Source organism: Ciconia boyciana, chromosome 2 (assembly GCF_034638445.1).
Source record: "Ciconia boyciana chromosome 2, ASM3463844v1, whole genome shotgun sequence".
NCBI classification, from domain to species: Eukaryota; Metazoa; Chordata; class Aves; order Ciconiiformes; family Ciconiidae; genus Ciconia; species Ciconia boyciana.
The window spans coordinates 37,372,288-37,393,556 of NC_132935.1; the positions used below are offsets into that span (position 1 = coordinate 37,372,288).

General features: G+C 38.6%; 1 protein-coding gene across 10 annotated transcripts in view; it reads right to left on the reverse strand.

Annotated features, from left to right (window-relative positions):
- Nucleotides 1-1,222: 1,222 nt before the first annotated feature.
- Nucleotides 1,223-21,269, reverse strand: part of SULF1 (sulfatase 1) — a 124,617-nt gene continuing 104,570 nt past the window's right edge. For 9 of the 10 annotated variants that reach the window (XM_072852366.1, XM_072852372.1, XM_072852371.1 and 6 more), the window contains 9 exons: nucleotides 18,240-18,456; nucleotides 15,995-16,241; nucleotides 14,109-14,205; nucleotides 13,929-14,023; nucleotides 13,440-13,505; nucleotides 12,780-12,952; nucleotides 10,286-10,428; nucleotides 10,059-10,182; nucleotides 1,223-3,818 (listed from right to left, as the gene is read on the reverse strand). In XM_072852366.1, the coding sequence (XP_072708467.1) occupies nucleotides 2,995-3,818; nucleotides 10,059-10,182; nucleotides 10,286-10,428; nucleotides 12,780-12,952; nucleotides 13,440-13,505; nucleotides 13,929-14,023; nucleotides 14,109-14,205; nucleotides 15,995-16,241; nucleotides 18,240-18,456 (1,986 nt within the window). In that variant the 3' untranslated portion in view covers nucleotides 1,223-2,994. Of the gene's footprint in view, nucleotides 3,819-9,144; nucleotides 9,179-10,058; nucleotides 10,183-10,285; nucleotides 10,429-12,779; nucleotides 12,953-13,439; nucleotides 13,506-13,928; nucleotides 14,024-14,108; nucleotides 14,206-15,994; nucleotides 16,242-18,239; nucleotides 18,457-21,269 lie in introns of all 10 variants that reach the window. The other variant, XM_072852375.1, reaches the window with a different exon arrangement.

Here is a 21,269-nt window from a genome sequence, read left to right on the forward strand (position 1 = left end):
ACGCCCCCTTAGGGATATGACAGCTTTTGGCCCCTTACCTTTGGGCTAGTTTAATATTTAATGCATGTTGCCAGAGAGCAAGGATCAGAGCTCATTGCTCCCTGTACCTCTTAGCTACAGAATAAGTCTCTTTTTAATTTTTTTCTCTCCACACTCCTGTAAGACAGCTGTAAAAAAGGCTCCCACCTAAACTATCTGATAGTTTGTAGGATAGGGTGCTGTCCTGGAAGAAGGAAGGTTGACCACCTTCAAGCTAAGGAGGATGCGATCTCTTCTGTTTCCTGAGTGAGTACTTCAAGCTGTCATGTAAGGAGGAAGGACAAGTGGGGTGAATGGGTGGACCACACTATTGCACCATTCCCTCCTCTATCTCTACCCAAGCGTTAAGAGAGGAGAAAGCATCTTGCTTGGTTCTTTCTAAGAAATGCACTTTCAAAGAGTGGAGGGCACATGATTGGTGCTGGATAATTCCCTGCACAAAGATATGAGGCATAGTTGCATGGGACCTTGCTTCAACTTGCCTTTGTCCTTAAAGCCCTCCCAAACTTGCTGGCTCAGCCTGCTCGGCAGCCTGTTTTGAAATACAGGGTTTTGAAATACAGGGTTTTGAAATCCTGTATTTGCCAGTGTGCTTTCCAGGGGTAGGCATCTCTCAGGGATCTATCTAGCATCGCAATGACTGATTTTTGAGCACTTAGGTTAACCATTGGTCTCTTTTCCTGATTCCCACAAACATCACCTGTAACTTCCTGTCTGCAGGAGCATCGGTGTCCAAGGACTGTGTAGAAGAAAGAAGAGATCCAGAAGCATAGCTTCAGAGGCTGATTTTAGCTTATGAAGCTAATCTTATTCACAGGCCACCAAAGAAACGTAGAGTGCAAGTAAGAGAGAGTTTACCTTGAAAGCTAAATTCCCTTTTGCGAAGATTTGTGCTACTCCTCCTGACTAGAAGGAGGAGGAGCACAAATTTTGTGAAGAATTGATTTACTCTTCCTGACTAGAGATCTGTGGTCCATTCTCGTTAGGCCCTGTGTGTCCGGTCTGCTGCACTTTGCTGTCATAGGGAGAACTCTGCAGGGAGAAGGGAAAGCGGCAAAGCAGGGAACGGCACCGTGTAGCATTGCTTTACTTCTGGGCACTGCTGGTGGTGCAGCTCGGTGCGTCGACTTCAAGGAAGAAAGGATCGGATGAATTGGGAATTAAAAAAAAAAATCACAGCATGTCTTAAACAAAAAATATATATTATTCACAATCTCCAGGAATAATTTATAACTAACAGAATGTAGCGTGCTATTTCGTTACCCATTGCTTTAAATGTGGATGGTTTCTTAAAACTGAAACTGTCAACATACTTTTAAAATAAATCTTAATTAAGAGGAAAACTGGATCATCTGGACTTCTCTGAAGCAGGTAAAGTAAAACACTTTTTATTTCAAGAAATATTGCTTCTAGACTTTCCCGAAGCCAGAATTGTTCTATAAAAGTATCACAGAAATATTATACAAGATTTAAAAACACAGTCTGTATCCTAGTAACTTAAAACCTATGTACAAATAGCAACATTCATGACCATAAATATGTTTTTCTATCAATCAGCCCATGACACATACATCAGATAGAGCTAGTAATTTTAACATATGTACAGAGTCCATCAAAAAGACTGCTTCTTAAAATTATTAAAATCCTACTAAAAGAATCTCCTTTTTAAAAAGTTTCAACTTAAAATACAATGCAATGAATGTAAGTTTAACCTGCAGTGCTTGCAATAGCCAAAAAATACTCACTACACTAAATAACATGTAACAGATAGGAAACACACCCGTGAATTGGACACTATGGAATTACATCTGTTTGAGGTAATTCTCTTTTGTTGTTGTTGTGCTAATTATTTAGAAATGTATAAAAAAGCAAGGGAAGATACTAAGTTTCGAGTAATACAATTTTCAAAGTAATTTTTGTATTATACTTTATAAAATGTAATGTTTGGTAAAGTTGAAGAAAAAATTTAGAATACAACAACAAAAATTACCTAAACTACCATTTTTAACCTCATGTGCCTTTTGTATCTAAAATAATGTAAATCTAACATGATTTTATCCTTCCCTTTAATGCCTGTTGAAAACAAAAAGAATTTAAGTCTCAAAATTATAATAATGCTTTCAAGATACTGTTCAGCCTAATAAAAATCAGATGTGGTGACAAAAGCATATATGTATTGATGTAAACCTTCCTACCAGTATCAGAAAAAAAATAAGTCAAAAAACCTCATGAATTTTTAATACTGACAATATCAATATATAGGGAAACAATCCAATTTAAACAAATCCTCCTACAGTTAACAATCATTAGCCATACCTTTCTGAGAGTAAATTTAATTAAATCAAAGTAACAAAAACATGCAATATTTTTGCTAAAATAATATTCAAAGAGTCTGCTTCCACAATCCATGCTGGTTACCTCTTTCCTGTCAACCTATTTATTGGCTTCACAATTACATGAGACAATGAGCAAACTAAGAACATGTAAGGTATTAGATTCATAAATGGTATGGCATACAGATTTTAAAAGTGCATTTTACTCAAAAGCGTGACATTAGGAATTTCCAGTGGTTAAAATAGTTTATGAAAAAGACGTTATGCAGACAGATTGGGTGGACTGAAACATTCATTCATGGCGGGATCATTTGGAAATAAAGTAACTTGAACATCCTCTTCAAAGAAATACTTCTTAGTTTTTGGAGAATGTGCTACTGCATTTGAAAGTTAACACTGTTTCTTTTCAGTAAAAACTGGAAATCTTGCTTCCCAGTGGGGAGAATTACAGTCATAACATGTGCGTGTGAATAAAACAAATGCACACAGACAAACACTGAACTGGGCTCAATTTAGCTGCAAAATGTATCTACAATAAACATGGAATGTCAGTTGTCATGATTACCTTTATTAGTTTGCTATTAAGAAAAAGGAGAGCTTATTCAATGGTTTACAACTCGATCTAATCCAAGGAGAGTGGAGCTGAGGCACTGCCTTCTACATTTAGGATTTGTGAAGTTTCCCCTGCAAGACTCTGTTCTGTTTTTTTTAAGAAAGTTCCTGTTTTCTGGGTACCGATAGATGAATCCCTAATGGATACGTTTACAGCCTGATGAACAAGGGCTTCATCAGACCTCACGGGAAGATATATTTGATCTTCAAATATATCTTCCACAGTGTCACTGTCCTGATGAGTGTCTTTTTGAGGAATGCTGATGGGTTGTAGCATGAAGCTATGCTGGGACTCCAACTCTATCAAACCGTTTCCACTGAAATCCATATCAAAACGGTCCGATTCTTTATCCTCCATCCATTTTTCAGCTTGATGATTATTTCTCCAGTGTGCGTCATTCAAACTACTTTTCTCAGGAATATCATTATTTAATTCAAGTTTCCTCTCCTGACTTAAAATCACCGTGCTCAAAGCAAGGGCTGCAAAGTCCGTTGGCACAATAAGCTGCAACTCTTCTGCAGGCAGGCCGCTTGATTCTTCAGCAGAAGTCATTTCCACCAAGGTGATCGGCGTGGATGATTCGTCCCCATCCCCCTTGCTTTGAGCAGTGTTAGCCTTGTCTGTTTTATTTTGCTGGTAGTAACTGTTCAGCAGTGCAAACATTCTATCTACATCCTTCAAGTAATTAGTCCAGTCAGCCAGACTAAGTCTATAGTTGTATCTGTATTCATATACACTTTCATTCACACTGTACAAGTCTTCCAGTCCTTGCCAGTTGATGTCACCAGTGAAACTGGGCAGGTTAGCCTTCCCATCCATCCCATAGCTGTCCTCTGTTGAGAGAAAGAAGAAAGCCTAATGGTGAACACCAGCTTAAAAGTGCAAGCAAAGCTTCCACGTGTGTTTCTACTCCAATTTGCATGAAAGCACCACTATTCATAATGTATGTAGCTCAAAATGTAAGACGCTCCACATCTTCTGTCATCATGTTAATGATTGTGGGCTCAGGTGTGTTCACAGCTCCTGCTGAACACACAGCAAGAAACTCCCTGTCTTCTGCTACATCCTTGGACTGAGTGAAAAAGCAAAATCTGGTCTAATGGGGCTTTGTGATGACAGGCAGAGAGAAATCTTTCCTCTGATATTTCAAGGCAGGAAAGGTGCTTCAATACACAAATAATCCATTCACCTTTCTTTAACAATCCACCAAAATACAGAATAAATGAACAAAGGTTAAGTATAAAAGATGGGACTAACTCTGAAAGCCATTAATGACCTCAACTTCAACAATGCCCACAGGAATTTGGTGTCTGGGTAGCTCAAGACATATGGTCTACAAACAAACCAGCCACATTTTATTTAATAAATGATAGCCAAAGGTAGTATTTTATTTACTTGGTAAACATTTGTTTCAATTTACATGGAGCAATTAGGAGAAACAAAAGCTGTGAAAACTTAGTGTGAATTAATTTATAGGACTGCACCACTCCGTAAAATAGTGTTAAAATATACATAGATACAGAACCTCCTAAAGGTTTTATTTTTTTTAATTTAAAAAAAAAGCTTTCAAAGAAAATGTCTAACAGCTTTATCAAATAACAAGTTTGAATAAAGGGCATACATGTGAGTCTATAAATAGCAATGGAGCTGCATTTTATATTGATCACAGCCAGAAAAAGCAAAGACATGAAGGAAACCCATTTCCAAAAGATTTTAAAAGTCACTACAGTGACTATAGTGACCCAGATTATCAAATGTAGCGTGAAATTTTGTATTGACAAGTAACACTGAACACCACTAATTCATTTAGTTCACTGTGCAGACTGTGTTCAGTCCAAAGATTTTACCAACAAAGTGGCCTACAAGGAAAAACTAATCAGGTAATGCAAAAGCCTGTCAGGGAAAGTGGCAAATTTGTCCTTACAAATGATGTTGCAGGCAATATTTAGTAACTAGTTCACTGAGATGACTTAACTCTCTTTCTGAAAATTGTAGAGACAGGTAGACTAGTAGTAATTACCTTGAGAGTTCAAGTGGCTATAGTCCAACAGCATGAATGGAGCACAAATATTTATCTATATTGAGCCCTTCATCCCTACAGTGGGTTCTTGGCATCTCCATTAATGTGTTTGCATTTTAACTTGACCTTTCTCGTTGTTCAAGTAAAACAGAAGATACAATTTGTATCTATCATAGCTTATATTCTTTGCGTCTTTACTAGCTTGGGATTTCACACTGGAAAGAATTTCTCCAATATTTAGTCCATCATATGGAAAGTCAGAAAAATACCATTATAGTCAGAAAAAACCTTGAGATTTTCTTATGATGAGGGGCCTTATTCTGCACCAAAGGGAGACCACTTTCCTTACTTGGAAACACCTGAATCTTTGATCTTAATTGATATTTTTTCACTTAATACAGCTGCAAATATTTTACAATGTAAAATTTAATTATCTTATTTTTTTTGAAGCAAGTTCTAGAAATATTTTTTTTGCAAACACTTGGCAAACTCCCTGTTACAGGAAGCAACAGAAGGTTTTTGAATTTGGTAGGACAGGTATGACAGAGCATCTTCCTTCTTTCTTTTCCTGAAGTAGACAAGAAAAATGAAATCATGGTATGGCCACATGGCCATCTTTGTCAGTCAAATTATGGATAACTTGTTTCCTGAAACAAAAGGTAATTAAAAACTGCAGAGGTTTCAAGGAATAAGTCTTACTATTCCAGTGCTTAGAGGCACAAAGGGCCCTAGAAAACATCATAGGAAGGGATGCATTTTTGAGGAATTTAGTCACCAAACCCTCTAAGATATTAACCACACTGCAAATGCGACAATATTTAAATTTTGCTCTGTTATTATTTGTAATGATAGTTTCATATATTTTTTTCTGTGCCAAATCAGAGCCTGTATAGGAAAACACACTGCTGTAGGAACAGTCAGTGGCCAAAGTGGTTTGGTATGTGAAGGCAGAAACTGAAACTGGAGTGCTGCCGTTTGACCAGTAAGAGGTTTGGGGATGGACCAGGGCAGTGGGGGGCCAAAGCAGGGGCCAGAAAGGTGCCTTTGGGCCAAGAGGAGCCTCTCCGGCCTGTCCCGGGTGGTGGGACAGGGGGTTGAGCTGGGCAAGCTGGGGTGGCAGGGTGGGCAGCAGGGAGGTCTGGGGACCAGCGAAGAGGAGCAGGGTTTCCATCAGCCTCAGAAGCAGGGCAACGGGGCTGTGCTGCAGAGAAGTAAGATCAGCAAGGAGTTTGCTGTATTCCTACAAAATAGCTCAAAGAATGTCAGCGCTACACGGTCCTTTGTGCTGGATCTGTATTTTCCCCTCTAAATGTGGCACTGTTTCTGCAGTGTCAGAAGAGTTTCACAGCTGGGAAGGCACTGGGAATTGTTCCATCATCTTCACGTCAAGCAGAAAAAAATAACTTGTTTAAACACATGGGACAGAGGTAACTTTTATTCACACGTGTTAAACAAATAGGAAAGCAAAGTTTTAAGGTCCTAGAGCTGGTTGTATGTTGGTTGACTGAGTGAGTCACCTCACAGCTTAATTCCAGAACTTAGCAGTAAGCATGAAAAGTTTCCCACTGAAAACAAAGCATACAGCAGGAAGGAGAGAGTAAAGACAAGGTTTTCCCCTGTAAGAAATCTCATTACAAATAGGTGTGAAATGGGAAAGTGCAGATGAGTTGCATTTGAGTAACAGCATGGCAGTGGTTTCCTTGAGCAATATTTTGGATCTCAGCTATGTCAGACCCAAAAGAGAGAAAAATTGTTGCTAACTGTTCACAGTAAAACATCTTCTGATTTTTAAAAATCAAGCATCAGCGAAGCTTCACTCTCCAATTAACATGCCCCGGAGTCCCATGATGCCATCCATGGCTGCATTGTCTCAAAACTAATAAGGGATCTGGACATATCTCCACTGAGACTAAAGACAAGTAGGTACAATCATCTCCTTGGTGGCTCTGAAAAACCTCAGACAAGCAGGAGAGGAGAGAGGAGTGTGCAATTCCCACATCCTGTTATCAACCACGTCTATAGAGTTGTTCTGTCCACCAAGGGACACAGGTGACACAAGTTCTACCCCGCTGAAGCTCTCTCCCTGTGTATTAGCAAACAGCACTATACTGGCTGTTTCCATACAGGCCTGTTGTCTCAATATTGCCCTTGTAACACCTGTAGCGCTGTACTAACTCGGACATTTTGAACTGGAAACAGGTCTGAGAGGATGAACTGCAACACCTGAAGGAAGCCTAAGGGGTAGTTCAGATGACTTAGCAGCATAGGCCTTTCCCTTTCTTATTCCGCTGGTTTCTCTGCAGGCATCAAGAAAAGGATCCTCTAAGAGATTGCTTTAATGATTCCTGATTAATGGTTTTTGTTCATTATTTTTTTTTTTTTGTTTTGGAAAAGAAAACCAATATCGACCAAGATGGATCTTGAACCCAAATGTTGAACCCAGGCACCTGTGTATATTGAGAAACTGGGTGGCTGGAATGCAGTGGCACAGAGCAGTATCACTTGTGTTATACTATACCTGATATTTATCCCAGTAGCATAATGTTATTGACTTGGTATCAGAAATTAAAATGTTTTCATTACTAAACAGTGTAGCAAGATATAATTTAAAGATTAATCCTATGTGCTCTACTATTTCATGCAATCCTACAGTTCAAAAACGCCATTTCTGTTAGATCTGTAGTTAAAATGAGGAATGCTTACAAGGATGTCTTCTAATGAAAGACTTAAAAGCATAATTACAGGGATTATTTTCTGTCATTATAGTAACCAGTTCCCACCAGGCTGTAACGAGCAATGCAAACAACTGGGATAAAACCAAACGAAAGCTTATCATTTTCCTGGATCCCCAAACTACTCAAGTGAGAAAATACAAAACTGGCTGCAAGGAAAAATGAGCTGCTTAAATTGGAGATCTATAAACCATTGAAATACATTATTTTAATTGTTCCCTGGCTGCTGGGAGCTAATTACAAGATTATTTTCAGAAGACCCTGTGAAAAAAAGTTTTAAGTACACTTGTATACTCCTTGGACCTAGTTTACATCTCAGGTAAACAATGTATATCAGGAGCTAATCCACCAAAGCACAGGGAGAAGAAAATGTATAAAACTGATATACCGTGAAAAGGTATCAAGTCTAAATATGACACTTGACAGACTTTAATCTGTTTTTTACCCTGAGTAAAAATATTGCTCAATGAACAGCAAGTGCAGCACTGTTAAGACCTGAGGTTTTTCAGTCTCTTCAGGCTTTTGCTTTATGTTTGACTGGTTCCTCCACTAGGAGGAACTGGGCTCTGCACGATAAGCATGTAGGTACGATAAGTACACTTGCAAACAGGTAAGTATACTTGCAAGCAGATAAATATACTTGCAAACATCAGTCTTTCATGTATTCCTCAGGTTCAACCACCAGGTATAAAAAACCTGGTGTTTTTTTATAGGAAGATTCACCTGGTGCCCTTCCTCAGTTCAAATATTACAATCTTTTCAAGAAACTTCATTTCATGCGTGTGTGATCTGGTCTGAAAGCGTCGGCCCCCCTACCCAAAGGAACCTCATCTTTCTGTCATGCTTATATTGACCTGTCTCCTGCTGCCTTCTCAGCACCTGCTGCTCACATTGAGCACTGCTTTTGCTTAAAGCAGCATCTGCCAACATTTCCTAAAGCCAGTGAGAAGATTTTACTTTGCTTCCATAGGTTTGATTAGGGTCTTTGGATACATATACCTCAGAAAGCTTTTTAATCACATCTGGTTTACGTTTAAAAAGCAGCTGTACAGACTTCCTAAATAAAACCAGAAAAAAACCCCAACCCATTCAAAATTGACCCAACAACAGGAAAACAACCCAAAAGAGGTGATTCTTTTTGTGTCATTTTCCCTGTGTAAACATCTAAGAAATACAGGCATGGAATATGAGCTGTATGAAGTCTTGCTATGACAAGGAGCTACGTTAAATGCAGAATGGTAGATCTAAAAAACAATGGCCAAGTCCAGTGTAGAGTAGTTAGAAAATGCATGCATCAAAAGCTATGCTGTGTGCAACATGGCGGGATACAGACATTAGTTGAAATGGGCTGGAGTCATGCAATTATTTGGAAAGAAGCTGCTGAGGAGAATAAAAAAGTGTGGATACCTGTGTGGATCATAGCTTCCTCCATCTTTATTTCCTGATATAGGAAAATACAAGAGTAACTTTTGTTAGTGTTTAGAACTTGTAAAACCATTCACAATGTAGTTTTCCATGCACAGCATCTAATTCCTAAAAAGAAATGTACTGTGTTAAATAAAGGCAGAGCTGCAGTCCAACAAAGATTTCCTGGAAGTTTTATATAAAAGAACTGAAAAACCACCGTTTTTCAAAAATAATAAAACCCCCAAACAATTAGATATTGTAAAAAGGAGAAACATTTGTAGGTGAAGAAAGAGATACAAAGATGCAACAACACAAAATATGTAGAAGGAAATATTCCTGTAAAAAAATCGCAATATTCAATCAACCAAATTTAAGTGCAATGAATTCCAGAGGAATGAAGTATAAATACCAGCTATTTTTGTACTCAGAGACTCTTGTAAAGAAATATTGCTTTCCTCAAAAACAGAGGGGACTACAGCTATTAGAAGTTTGCAATGTTAAGTCTCAGTTGTGATGTAGAGCCTGAGGTTGTTCATATGGACAGACAGCAATTGGAATAAACACAGGATTTAATACCTCACCTGCTACTGGGAGGCAAAAACTAACCAAATAAACCCTGCAACAGAGAGGAATTATGACTATGAAGATCTGCATATGCTTGTTATTGATTAGCTCAAATAACATGAGAAATTTTCTGCAGCATTTCTGTCAAAGCTTGTGCTTTGCCATCAGTATCTGTGCAAACTTGCAAAGAAGCTCCCTGGTCCTGCGGTTGTGCAGGACGGTGTATGTGGATCGTTCCAAACTCTTCCGAGCAACACTTAGGAGAGCGAGACTTCATGGATACAATTAGTACTTAAGCAGATGAAAAAAAATGAATAAAATGGGAATAAACATTTCTCTTTTTTTTTTACCTGTTTCAAGTCCCTTCGGCCTCGGATTGCACTGCTTATAACCTTGACAACTTCGCAGTTCCATTAGCTGTATGTGTAATTGATTCAAAATGCCTCTTTCCACTGTGTGTACTGTATTTGTCAGCTGAAGAAAAGAGGAATGGAGGGAAAAAATACTTGTTAACAGAAATTAAAAAACCCTGGAGGAGTCTGGTGAACAATATTTTGTAACAGGGAAAGGGGTTTACCTGATAGGGATCAGTATTCATATCAAAATATTCCAAGAAGCCAGTCGCAAACTCACAAAAGAGAAAATTGTGGGTATCATTAACTGTTCGCAAACACCAGTAAGTGTTGTTATTCGAGCTTGTGCAAGCACAGAAAGAGCCCACTGTAATTAAAGAAACAAGTTATTAGTTTTCAGTGAAAAATAATACGCTTGTTTTTTCTACTGGTGAAACTTCTATAGGTTTTCATGTATTTAAATTCTAGATCAATTTTTAAAAAAACGTCTATTTGAATAATCTTAGATTCTCATCTAAAACAGAATAAATGTTGCTAATGTAATTTTCACAAACATACAGTTAACGAAAGCAGAAGATAGTGAATCCCATAGTTAATGAGGCATATTCTGTTCTGAGTTCTATATGGTTTATTGGGATTGAGCAGAATTCAGACTTTACAAAAAAACAACAAAAATCCTGATCCTTGAGGTTTGTATACAGGATTCCTCGGAATTGCTTACTATATATAAGGATATGGTTTCCCCCAGCAGTAAGTAACCTTAACCTAGTAGAGCCTCTGAGGTGCAAGTACAACAGAAAATTACAGAACTGTAAGCACTACAGAGGAAGGTCAAATCGCTAGTTGATATCATAAGTGAGACGGAAACGACACAGCAGCCAAGAAAGCATGAGGCAGTGTATAGGAATGAGGCAAATGAGAGAGATTAGGCAATGAAGAGATGGGTTTGCAAGCAGGGAGCTTGCCTGGCACCTTGAATGCAAGAAAGATGGAAGAAGCAAGGTGAGAACGAAGACCAACGGATAATCCTATGCCTCGTTTTAAGCAACTCTCCCTTACTGGCTTGAGTTTTCCACTTAACTATTATTTTGAACTGCAATCCCTCATTTCATTTATTTGATACACAAATAAGAGGGAAATCGAAGCACTCAGGCCTTTGTAGGACAATCCCAAGCAGTGTAACTGGATTACATCTTGTTTTCACTTTTCAACCTGGGGAAACCTAGAGCAGGCTTCCACTCCAGACTGAAGACACCTGGATCCAGGTGTCAGGGTGATGGGAGCAGCCATAGAGGAGACCTGGGTATACTTTGCCTATAATCTTGTTCTGCCAGCAGAAAAGGCTGTAAGAAAGGTATTTCTCTTAATTTTCAAATAAACTGCTAACAAAGTTTTGCTGTGGAAGAATGTTTCTTTAATTCCAATAATAAAATGTTAATATTGCCTTAGATTTTTATTTAGATTTTAGATTTAGATTTGTTATTAGTACTGTGACTAGCTGTAACGGTATCAATGTTTTGAACAAAATTCATAAAAATACTAATGGTATTGACCTTTTTATCTGTGTAATGTGAATCAACACATTAGCTCTTCTTGAAGTTACGGACTGCGTCAAAGGGACATTTTTTTACACCATGACTGTTGCTGGAGCATTGCCAGTATGCACAGCAATATGAGCAACTTTTCATAACTGTTTGTTATTCCACAGTTAAAAAGTAATAAGCCAATTTAATTGTTGTCTTTAAAACAAAAATCATTCATATGACTGCTTTAGGAACATCTTAAAATGTAAAAAGCATATTAGCAGAAGTCCTAGTGCAATCAGAACAGATTATCACTAGGAGACGACTTCTTTCTCCAAATTAAAAATTGTTCTTAGTACATTTTCTACTTGGAGTCAAATATGTTGTACCTTAATCATCATTTGATCTTGAAATTTCTGAAAGTAAAGTTTTCAATCACTTTTCTTCCTCCACCACCAAGGAAGAGAAAGGTATTGTTTTGTTAATGCTGAATACCAAGAAATGTCGTAGCATGCCTCAATACGATGGTTATCTATATACCCTGAAGTTTAAGGGAACTTAAAATATTTTCTAGCTCTAATATTTTGTTCTTATACACCAGGTGAGCATTCCACAGTTGTGACTTTTAAATTCTTTTAGAATATAAAAAAATGGGAATACTGGGAAGAATTCATAAGGGGTAGTATCGGTATTTTCTTCACAATAAGGTAACTTGTTTTTGATACACTTCAAAATCAAAATGATAAAATTAAATTAGACCTTTTATGTGTTGAAGTTTGTGACAACATTAAAGGTCAAGTCCCAAAAAAGGATTTATGACAATTGGAAGAATAAGGTTGTTACTAATAACCGAAACACAATTAAAATTCCTGTGAAATATTTGGTCATCTTGATCTCCAAGAAATGACACAAATCTCAGTGGCTAGTTATGAAAGTTTGTTTTAGAGGCCAGCTCTCCTTTTTGTTTCTGTGGTGTTTAGCATCAAGCCTCTTGTGATAACTTCATATAAATAAGTAATGCAACAATCACAAGCATACTCAAGTGACATTCTTCCTTTGTACTTCAGAATAACAGCAGTAGCAGCATTACTAAGCGTCAGTGCTTCAAAATAATGCTCTGATTGCGTGAAGTGGAAACTCTGTAACACAGCAGAAGATAACCTACATCACACCTGCACGTGGAGCTAAGACTTACAGTTCCAGAATGGTGCTGTTTGCCAGTGGTTGTTGTCATGGGTAAAACATGTCAGTCCAGGAAGGCTACACTCATCTCCTTTCTTCTGGCGCTTTTTCCCCTTCCTTTCCTTCTTCCTTCTCCGGTTCTCTTTGAAGAGCTGCAGTTTGCCATCCACTTCCTGGGCTGCTTCTCTGTTCAGAGAGAAAGTTGGGCACAGCTGACAGAGAACAGTCTCTGTTTGGTTAACAACAGCATTAGCAGTTTTTACATCTTTCTGGCTTTTTTAAAGATGAGAAGATGAGAATATGCCCCTCTTCTAGCTCAGCTTCCACCCCAGCTGTTATGACAAGGTGTTCTCTTCAGTAAGCATGAGAAATGATGCACTGTTGTGTTTAGGTTTAACTGGATCTTTTTAACAATCATGAGGTCAATCAGCTTCTGAAATTATCAATTTCATCCATTTTCTATCAATAGGTTTTAAAAATATTACCCATAAACTTTCACAAGTCTGTCCAAAACTACGGAAGGTTTCTCATGAGAGCTTGCTGTATGTGGCCTTTTCTTTCCCTTGCCTCCTCCCTTCCCCTCTCCACAAAAAAAATGCAAAAGCCCCAAAATAATATTTCTCCAGTCACCAAAAAGCCAGCTGAGAGAGTGAGAGGATAATAACAATCTTACTTGAAGGGATGAAGATGGCTCTTGAGTTTCTCTTGGGCCTTTACCCCTTTCTCTTTGGTGTAATAGCTACAGGGAAAATTGTTAGGAATTATCAAGTCATGAAACCATTTTCAACACAAAACCAAACCAGAAACATACCATCTTTGACATTTTCTTAAAGAACTACACAGAATGACTTATGATTTTCGCTTCATTTAAAGAAGTTATATCTGTGTGAGTGATCCTATGCTAGATTATAGCAAAACTACAGCTAGGTTCAAATACGTTAGCAGAATACAAACATATTTAATCTTAAAATTTTTACATTTATCTTCTTCTGATTCACACTAGTTTCTACTCTTAAAAGCAATCTAACGAAAATGAGTACCTACAGTGGTTATAAATATCAATAAAGCTTATGTTCTTTCTTTTCCATCTCAAAAAACTTGGAAAATGTGTAAGCCTTAGCAATCGGCGTAGCTTTCAAGTGTTGAATGTCATCTCTCTTACCTCTGTTTACTACAGTCACATTCATCTGGTTTTCTTCTTTTTAGGTGTCCTCTAACTTCCCTCAAATTCTTAATTTTGTCTTGGAGAGCTTCGATCTGTCGAGAATATTTCCGAGTCAGAACTATTCTTTGAAAAGGTAGCAGTGCAAAGACTTCACTCAGGTTTTAAAATACCTCTTACCTCTTTATCAATGTAAGCCTTGTGGTCCTTCCAGGCTCTGGCGGATTGGTAGAGCTCCCTCTCACAGTGAATAGTGTCATTTGGAAGAATAAAACATCTGTAGACGTGAGTTTAACAAATAGGAAAAAGAAGGTAAGTGGTTTCCCAATTGCCTACCCATTTCTTCTCTTTCTTCCAACATTCCTAATCAATTCTTTGTTGTACTCTGTTAAGAAATGAATAAACTCTACAAGGTCTTTTCATGTTGACTTAATAATATTAATAATTGCTTCAATCTGTTTTCTCTGCAAATTAAAAAAAAAATCCTCATCCATGACAGACGCTTTGTGCCTGCTAAGCAAAAATGCAATGGCACAGCCATCTTGGAAATTTTTAATCCAATCAGAAATGAAATTGAAACGGAAATAAAAACCTGTTCAGAATTTAAAGCCTCTTAACCAAACATGCCATTGCTTATTTAACCACCAGCTGGTGAGAAATATATTCCTCTTGCCACATGAATGTGACTCATCTTCCAAGTACGTAAAATAGTCAAGAACAGAACATACAGTCAATGGACTAAAGATCAATATAATCAATAAAGATCAATAAGAATCAAAGTTAGAGCAGAGAGTTCAAACAAGTGGTTACAGTGGTTACAGGTGGTTACAAACAGAACACTCAAGTCACAAAGTGATACAATGGCAAAAACATTCATACCAGTGTTTGAAAAAACAGCTGTACCAAGAGAAAAAAAAGCATGTGGAAGGCCAAGGAGGTGGACTGAGAGAGAAAATCCAGCAGACTACAGGCTGGGCTTTCAAAGCCTCTATGCTGACAAACAGAAATTCCTTAATTACAGAAATATTCCAATTTTATAGACACAACCTTTCTTGCGTCCTGCTTCATCAGAGCCCTTCTTTTAATTTTTGAGAAGAATAGCGGAAAGGAAGATTTAGATGTTTATCTCTTCCCATGTTATCGCATTATGTTTTTTTCTTCACTCACAGATTTCTGAAAACAATACTGTATTCAGTAAAAGTCAAAACACTTTATGGAGAAATAATAACTTTTCCAGAAAGCTATTTAAGGCTTTATTAATGCCACAGTTGGAAATTATCAGTGTAAAAAAAAGGATAATTTTTACTTATTCAAAATTAACTTTTATGTTTTCCTTGATGTTTAAAAAAAAAAAAGAAGAAAAGAGAGAAATGCTATTTATATTTTAAACACAATAAAAAGGGTAAAATAGAAGATTTTTGTTGCCTGCATCTGCCTGGCTTTTCAGATGAATCATATTAGATATTTAAACTAAAAATATTTTGAGATTTTTGCCTTTTCATTCAGATTTAGTGTAGGGCTAAAAATTGAAATCTAAGCATCTTCTAGGATGGAAAGATGACTGTGAGTCTCTTCAGGGTTAAACAGGTCTAATGTATCTTAGCTAATGTTACTGGCTGCAAACAACTAAGCATTAAGAAAGGGGGTGCAACTGATCCAATCTGTCCTCATTTAGAGTGGGATTTCAGTCCTCTCAAATTTAGGCCTCTATGCTAAGCTGGTAGCCTAGACTTTATAAAGAACAGCAGGAGCGTCAGCTTCACAGAGTGATTAATCCATCATAAGATGCATGTTTCGATACGGAGGATGAATCTCCCTCTGGAGATGCCTACTCTTCCTCAGAAATAAAACCTAAACTAGATGCCTCCCTTTAAAATACAGATACTAAAGTTAAATGATTCCACCTACTAACAAGTACAACTCAGGTTTATCTAAAATCTACAACGACAGTTTTAAGTTCTTAAATATTGTAATCATAAAACAGTAAAAAATGGAAAGAGAGGGAATGCAATTAGAAAATGAAGAGTTCATTTTAAGAAAAAAACACGCAGAAAAAGCAACTGTACTTGTGCGTCACTCTGACAGAGTTGGGTTGACCTATAGCATCAGTGCCATCAGCGATCATTGCGTCACCAGGAGCACCATCGGTTTCCTCTGCTTCTTCCTCATTTTCAGCATTGTGACGCTTGGTGATACTTTTGGTCTTCAACACCTGCAGTTCTTCCTCTTCCAGATTTATGTCATATATTTCACCTTCAAATTCCACAGACAAGGACCGGGTTTGGCGAGTGTGAACAAATCGAGGTTTGTATTCTGAAGCAGAAGAAATAAACATTCCTGGTTGCATATACATATCTACATGACCCATGCCATGAACAAAAAGCATACTCCAAAGAGCAAGAATGCTGTTCAGTAAAAACAGCTTCTTTTTTCTGTGGCTTTACAGAAACTTATGTAATGATTTTTTGATACGTCGGGGCCCACACTTTCATGAGTAGCATGAAATTTCAATTGCTTCAAGGTTTGCATTTCATGCTAGTCTGACCTTATGCCACAGTTAGCATCTATATTTCCAAATAAAATCGGCATCTTAGAAATCGGATATCTAGAAAGAGACACTCAAAAAATCAGAGACCACAGGATTAGAAACAATTTTAGAAAATTAAACCATTCAGTAGTGTGTGAAACAAGGTCACCACCTGTAAATTGGCATGTGACATGTTTGACATGCTTTAGAATAAAAATGACTTTTTAAAAGGATAACACTTTTTCCTTTTTAAAGGTAGACATTAAAAGGGCAAGAATCCATCATATACCAGTGTATATGTATCTATATGTATAAATGTAAAGGAATAAGAATGTTGTAAAGGAGAAAAGCATAACAATTGGACTTTTTCTGATGCCCCCTTCAGATGTTTTCCACACTTCCCCTCTTTCTCTCCCCAAGTCACTCCCCCCCAGTTGCAATCTCCATTCAGCCCTTGCTGGTGTCCTGGAGACACCTTCTCTTTCCAAGGTATACGACAGGCATCTCCCCTTGAAAATCATAGAATCATAGAATGGTTTGGGTTAGAAGGGACTTTAAAGATCATCTAGTTCCAAGCCTCCTGCCATGGTCAGGGACACCTTCCACCAGACCAGGTTGCTCAAAGCCCCCTCCAACCTGGCCTTGAAAAAATATCGCTTAGGGGAACATTCCCCAGTTTGAGAATCACCCTGGCAGTCTGTGACATGTAGCCTTTTCAGGCTGTCAAACACTGTCAAACTCCTTAGCTCATACTAAACAAATGGAAGAAATTATATCACGGCAGCATTTAGTCTGAACAGTAAGACAACTCAAGACAGACAATATTGTGGTTGAATGCACAAAGAATACCAGGGATTCTTGTTCACATCCAGAGTGGGGGAGGCTTTAAAACAGGAAATATTTTGAATTATACTGATTTTATTTTCTTATTTCATAGACATCTGTGCAGCATCTTCTAACTTTTGCATTTCTCATACGACTTCGCTATCTTCCTGTTTTAAAGACCCATCTTTATTTCATTCCCCAGTCTAGTATAGAGAGCAGGAGAATACAGCCTGCTCTTGAATAAAGTCTGAAATCCAGGTCCGCTTGTATTGCTATAGCTACAGAACTTCCCTTTCATCGCTGGGCAGATAGGTGGAAACGCTTGTTCCATTTAAAATAACGGCTTTTTAAAACAGCCTTCTTTTGTAGAAATCTTTAGCAGAAACAAACGCAAGCAGTGCTGTCCCAAACCCCTCTTGCGCAGTGCCTTCAGCCCACGCTCCACTAGAGGACACTGCAATCTCACTCCTGTCCCTGCGGGGACCCCGGCGCTGCCGTGCCGGGCGCTCCAGCCGAGCAGCGTTGCAGCCCGGCGGCAGCCGCAGCACCGCCGTGCCTGCCTCGGGACAGCATCAGACGGGGAGAAGTCAGCGGTAACGCTGCAAGAGAACTCTTGCACCGGCCGTCTCGGCAAATAACGGCACCGGCCGCTGCGCAGATGCCACCGGGCTGTCATGGCTGAGCAGCGCGATAGGTGGCCCCAGAGCATCACCTCCACCACCACCTCCACCACCACCTCCACCGGCCTAAAGACTCTTCCTCACTATGATCCAAAGGATAAATATCACTGCTATCGTTATTGTTATTACAGAGGCAGTGACGTAGAACCTGACTGCCAGTTACGGATGTATTCTTTATACGCGGAGGTGAAAACAAGAGCCTCCTGGTAAGCCAACACTTTGCTCGCCAGTTTCCCCTGCTCTTTGCCTCAGTGGTTCAGGAGATCAGATAACACTTACTTTGCGCATTAGGGTTTCGCAAGAACTGTCTTTGATTTTTTCTTTGGGTCCTGCTGTTTCGGTAATCAGTGTCTCCACAGTTGCAGTCTTTGTCTTTACCGCTGTATCCTCGGGAGTGTATGCTGCGGGTCCTTTTTCTGATGGCAAGTATGTCGCTAGATACCTTACACTTGTGAATTCGAAGTTTGCCCGAAGCATCCTCTGTGCACTGCCACTTCTGTGAGAGAGAGAAGTGAAGACCATTTCCCAGCAGCCTTCCAAACCCCTGCTACTTTCAGGTGGGTTGTGAAACAAGATAGGCAAATTTCTTTAAAAATTAAGCAGTCCCTTAAATAACAAGCTGAGAAGGGAAACATTTTGAGGGACTAAATTCACTCATATTCTTCTCAACATCTCTTTCACGCTAGGTAAATATAAGCTTGAATGAAATCACTGCAAATCTGCATTAAAAAAATACAACCCAGTCAAAAAAGATACATAAATCACTAGTATCTAGACTAAACACATCCCTGAAAGCAGTAAGTAAAAAGTCTTAATTTACTGAGCCACAGAGTACAGCTGTCAGGGCTGTTTTCATCAACTCTTTTTTTTCTTTGAAAAAACAAACTTTGTTTCTTTGTTCTGTGACTTGGAATTTCTAACATGATTTGGGAGAAAATAAAAAATCCCCACAGATGAAGAAGAACTGGTTCAGTTGTAGGATTCCTTGGAAACGAGAAGGACAAATTGTGGATGAGATTTATAGAAAAATACATAACCCACTAACAAATGTAATTTATTTCCTTACCAGTGGTCAGAGTTAGGACCTGCACCCTAAGACATGCCCCTGCAAACCGTGCCACTCAGCCCTGCAAACATTGCTGGCTCTTTATATTTTACATGAGAAGGGAGAAGCCTGAAAGCGTGATACCCCTGGCCACCCTCCCTACACCCAGCAGGTGGGGTAGGTGCAAGGTGCAAGGGAAGAACCGTAGGGACAGTAAACAAATAAATTAGTTTGGATAAACTCCTTTGGGTACCTAAGTCTTGGGATTTGTATCAGACTTGGGACAAAAAGGTGCAGCCTAGAAGGAGTACTGTAAAAGGCATTGTACGCGTGCTGAATATCAGAGCAAGTGCGGGAGAAAGAGAGGAAACAGTTTTTCCAGCTTGTCTGCACTGTATCTGTCTGACGATTATCAGCATCACTGAACCAGATGGAACATTCCAGGTGGATTTTTCCAGTGGATCCCACTGTCTTCACATTTCAAATTAAAAAGCAACTGGGATTTTAATTTCTTTTCCACACAGAACTGTCTTAAAAAAGCTAAATGTCATTTTTTTTTAAACACGGATAGGTGCTGACAGATCAGAGCTCCTTTGCCTCTGCCCAAAGCTTGCCATATATGGCTGCTGGGTTATAGCTGGCACTCGTAACACCCTACACAAGCTAAGAAGCCTGTGAAGATTTAAAGTCAGTTGTATTCCGAATAACAATAGGGAGAACTAGAAATAGCTATGTTTATTTATAATTTGAATACAACTATAAATGACTGTTACCCAGTGAGTTTTGTTCACTTGTGCATCTTAAGCCACAATGACCAGACTTTGCATACAAAGCAATTAAGTTTGGCTGCACAGTGTAGAGAACAAAACTCAATAATGCTATTGATAACTGGAGCCTTTTAGTTGCAGTTTCAGCTAAGTGTCCCTATAATGTGTCTTTTTCCGGGTCCCGTGACTGAATAGCATAACTTTCTCTTGCCTCATTAATAATAGCAAGACAGCTAGATGCTGGTCCTAATGGAGTCCCCAACTTAATTTTTTAAATGGACACTAATATCAGAGCACACACATTTTGGTAAGTCTCTTCCATTAACTAATGGCTGCTCCGGACTGTTTTGGGGGTGGTGTCAAACTGACTGAAGAATGAAGAAAGAAAACTAAGCCGCAGGTAGATTTGCTGACCTGATAACCTGTGGAGTGAGCTGATGTGGCTCTGAACCGCAGCAGTGTGAGAGCACTCTCTGGCCTAACGAATGGGCTGAGCGAAAAGATACCCAAGCTCCGAGACCTTGCCTGGGGATTGGCATGACTCTGATCCCAGAACAGTAAACCATGTGTAAAAGGTCATAGGCCTATGTACAACTGATGGCCGCCTGAGAACTTAAACTCGTGCCCAGACTTTCAGTGTAAACCCACACCAACAAGTGACAAGGTGACTTCCTATAAGTAAAGGTTTCTGAGAGCTCTAACGCTTTGCAGGATTTTATTCTGCAGTAGCATGTGCACTCTTCCCACCACAGCAAGAGATGATTGTTACAGGATAAGAACTGACTGCACCACTATATTTCCTGTGTTTATTGGGTACGTTACATTTATAAACATATGGCACTAGTTTTTAATGAGTCTCAAAAGCACTATTCTAAAGTAAAATAAGTATGCTCTTTGTCTAACATTAATTATAGCAAGAGGTTCCAGGAGTGGCTTCAACAGCCATTTAGATCACTTTTAACAGTATTATGACTAACATTGAAACAAGACGCTCTGTGTCTAGTACAAGCCAATAATAGTTCTCTATTTAAAACAGGGATTAAATGGGATTCAGTTCATCTTTTTTTTTTTTTTTTTTTTTAATTTTACTTTAAAAAGTGTCATTATAAAGATGCTTCAGAGTTCTAAGGTGGAATTTTTAGACTAACTTTCCTGAAGCCCTGCCCATGCCAGCATAATCGGGCACTGAGCATGCATTATGCAATAAGTCATAATGGTCCTTCTGCTCATCTTTAGATCTATAAAATGCATTAAGGCACATAAAAGAAGATTCTGACTGATGCGCTGCCCCTTCCCCTCCCCTGTTTTCTACCTTCCTTCCCGCTATGAATACCAAACTATTCTTTGAAATCCAGGACTATTAGGTTTGGTTTCTGAGTCCCCACTTCTCCAACAGTAAAAAAATATTGGCACATACAAAAAATAAATATGTCTTAATTACATTTTAATTTATATGCTTTCTCATTTTCCCCATGTTTATCTTCCTTCCCATGGTGA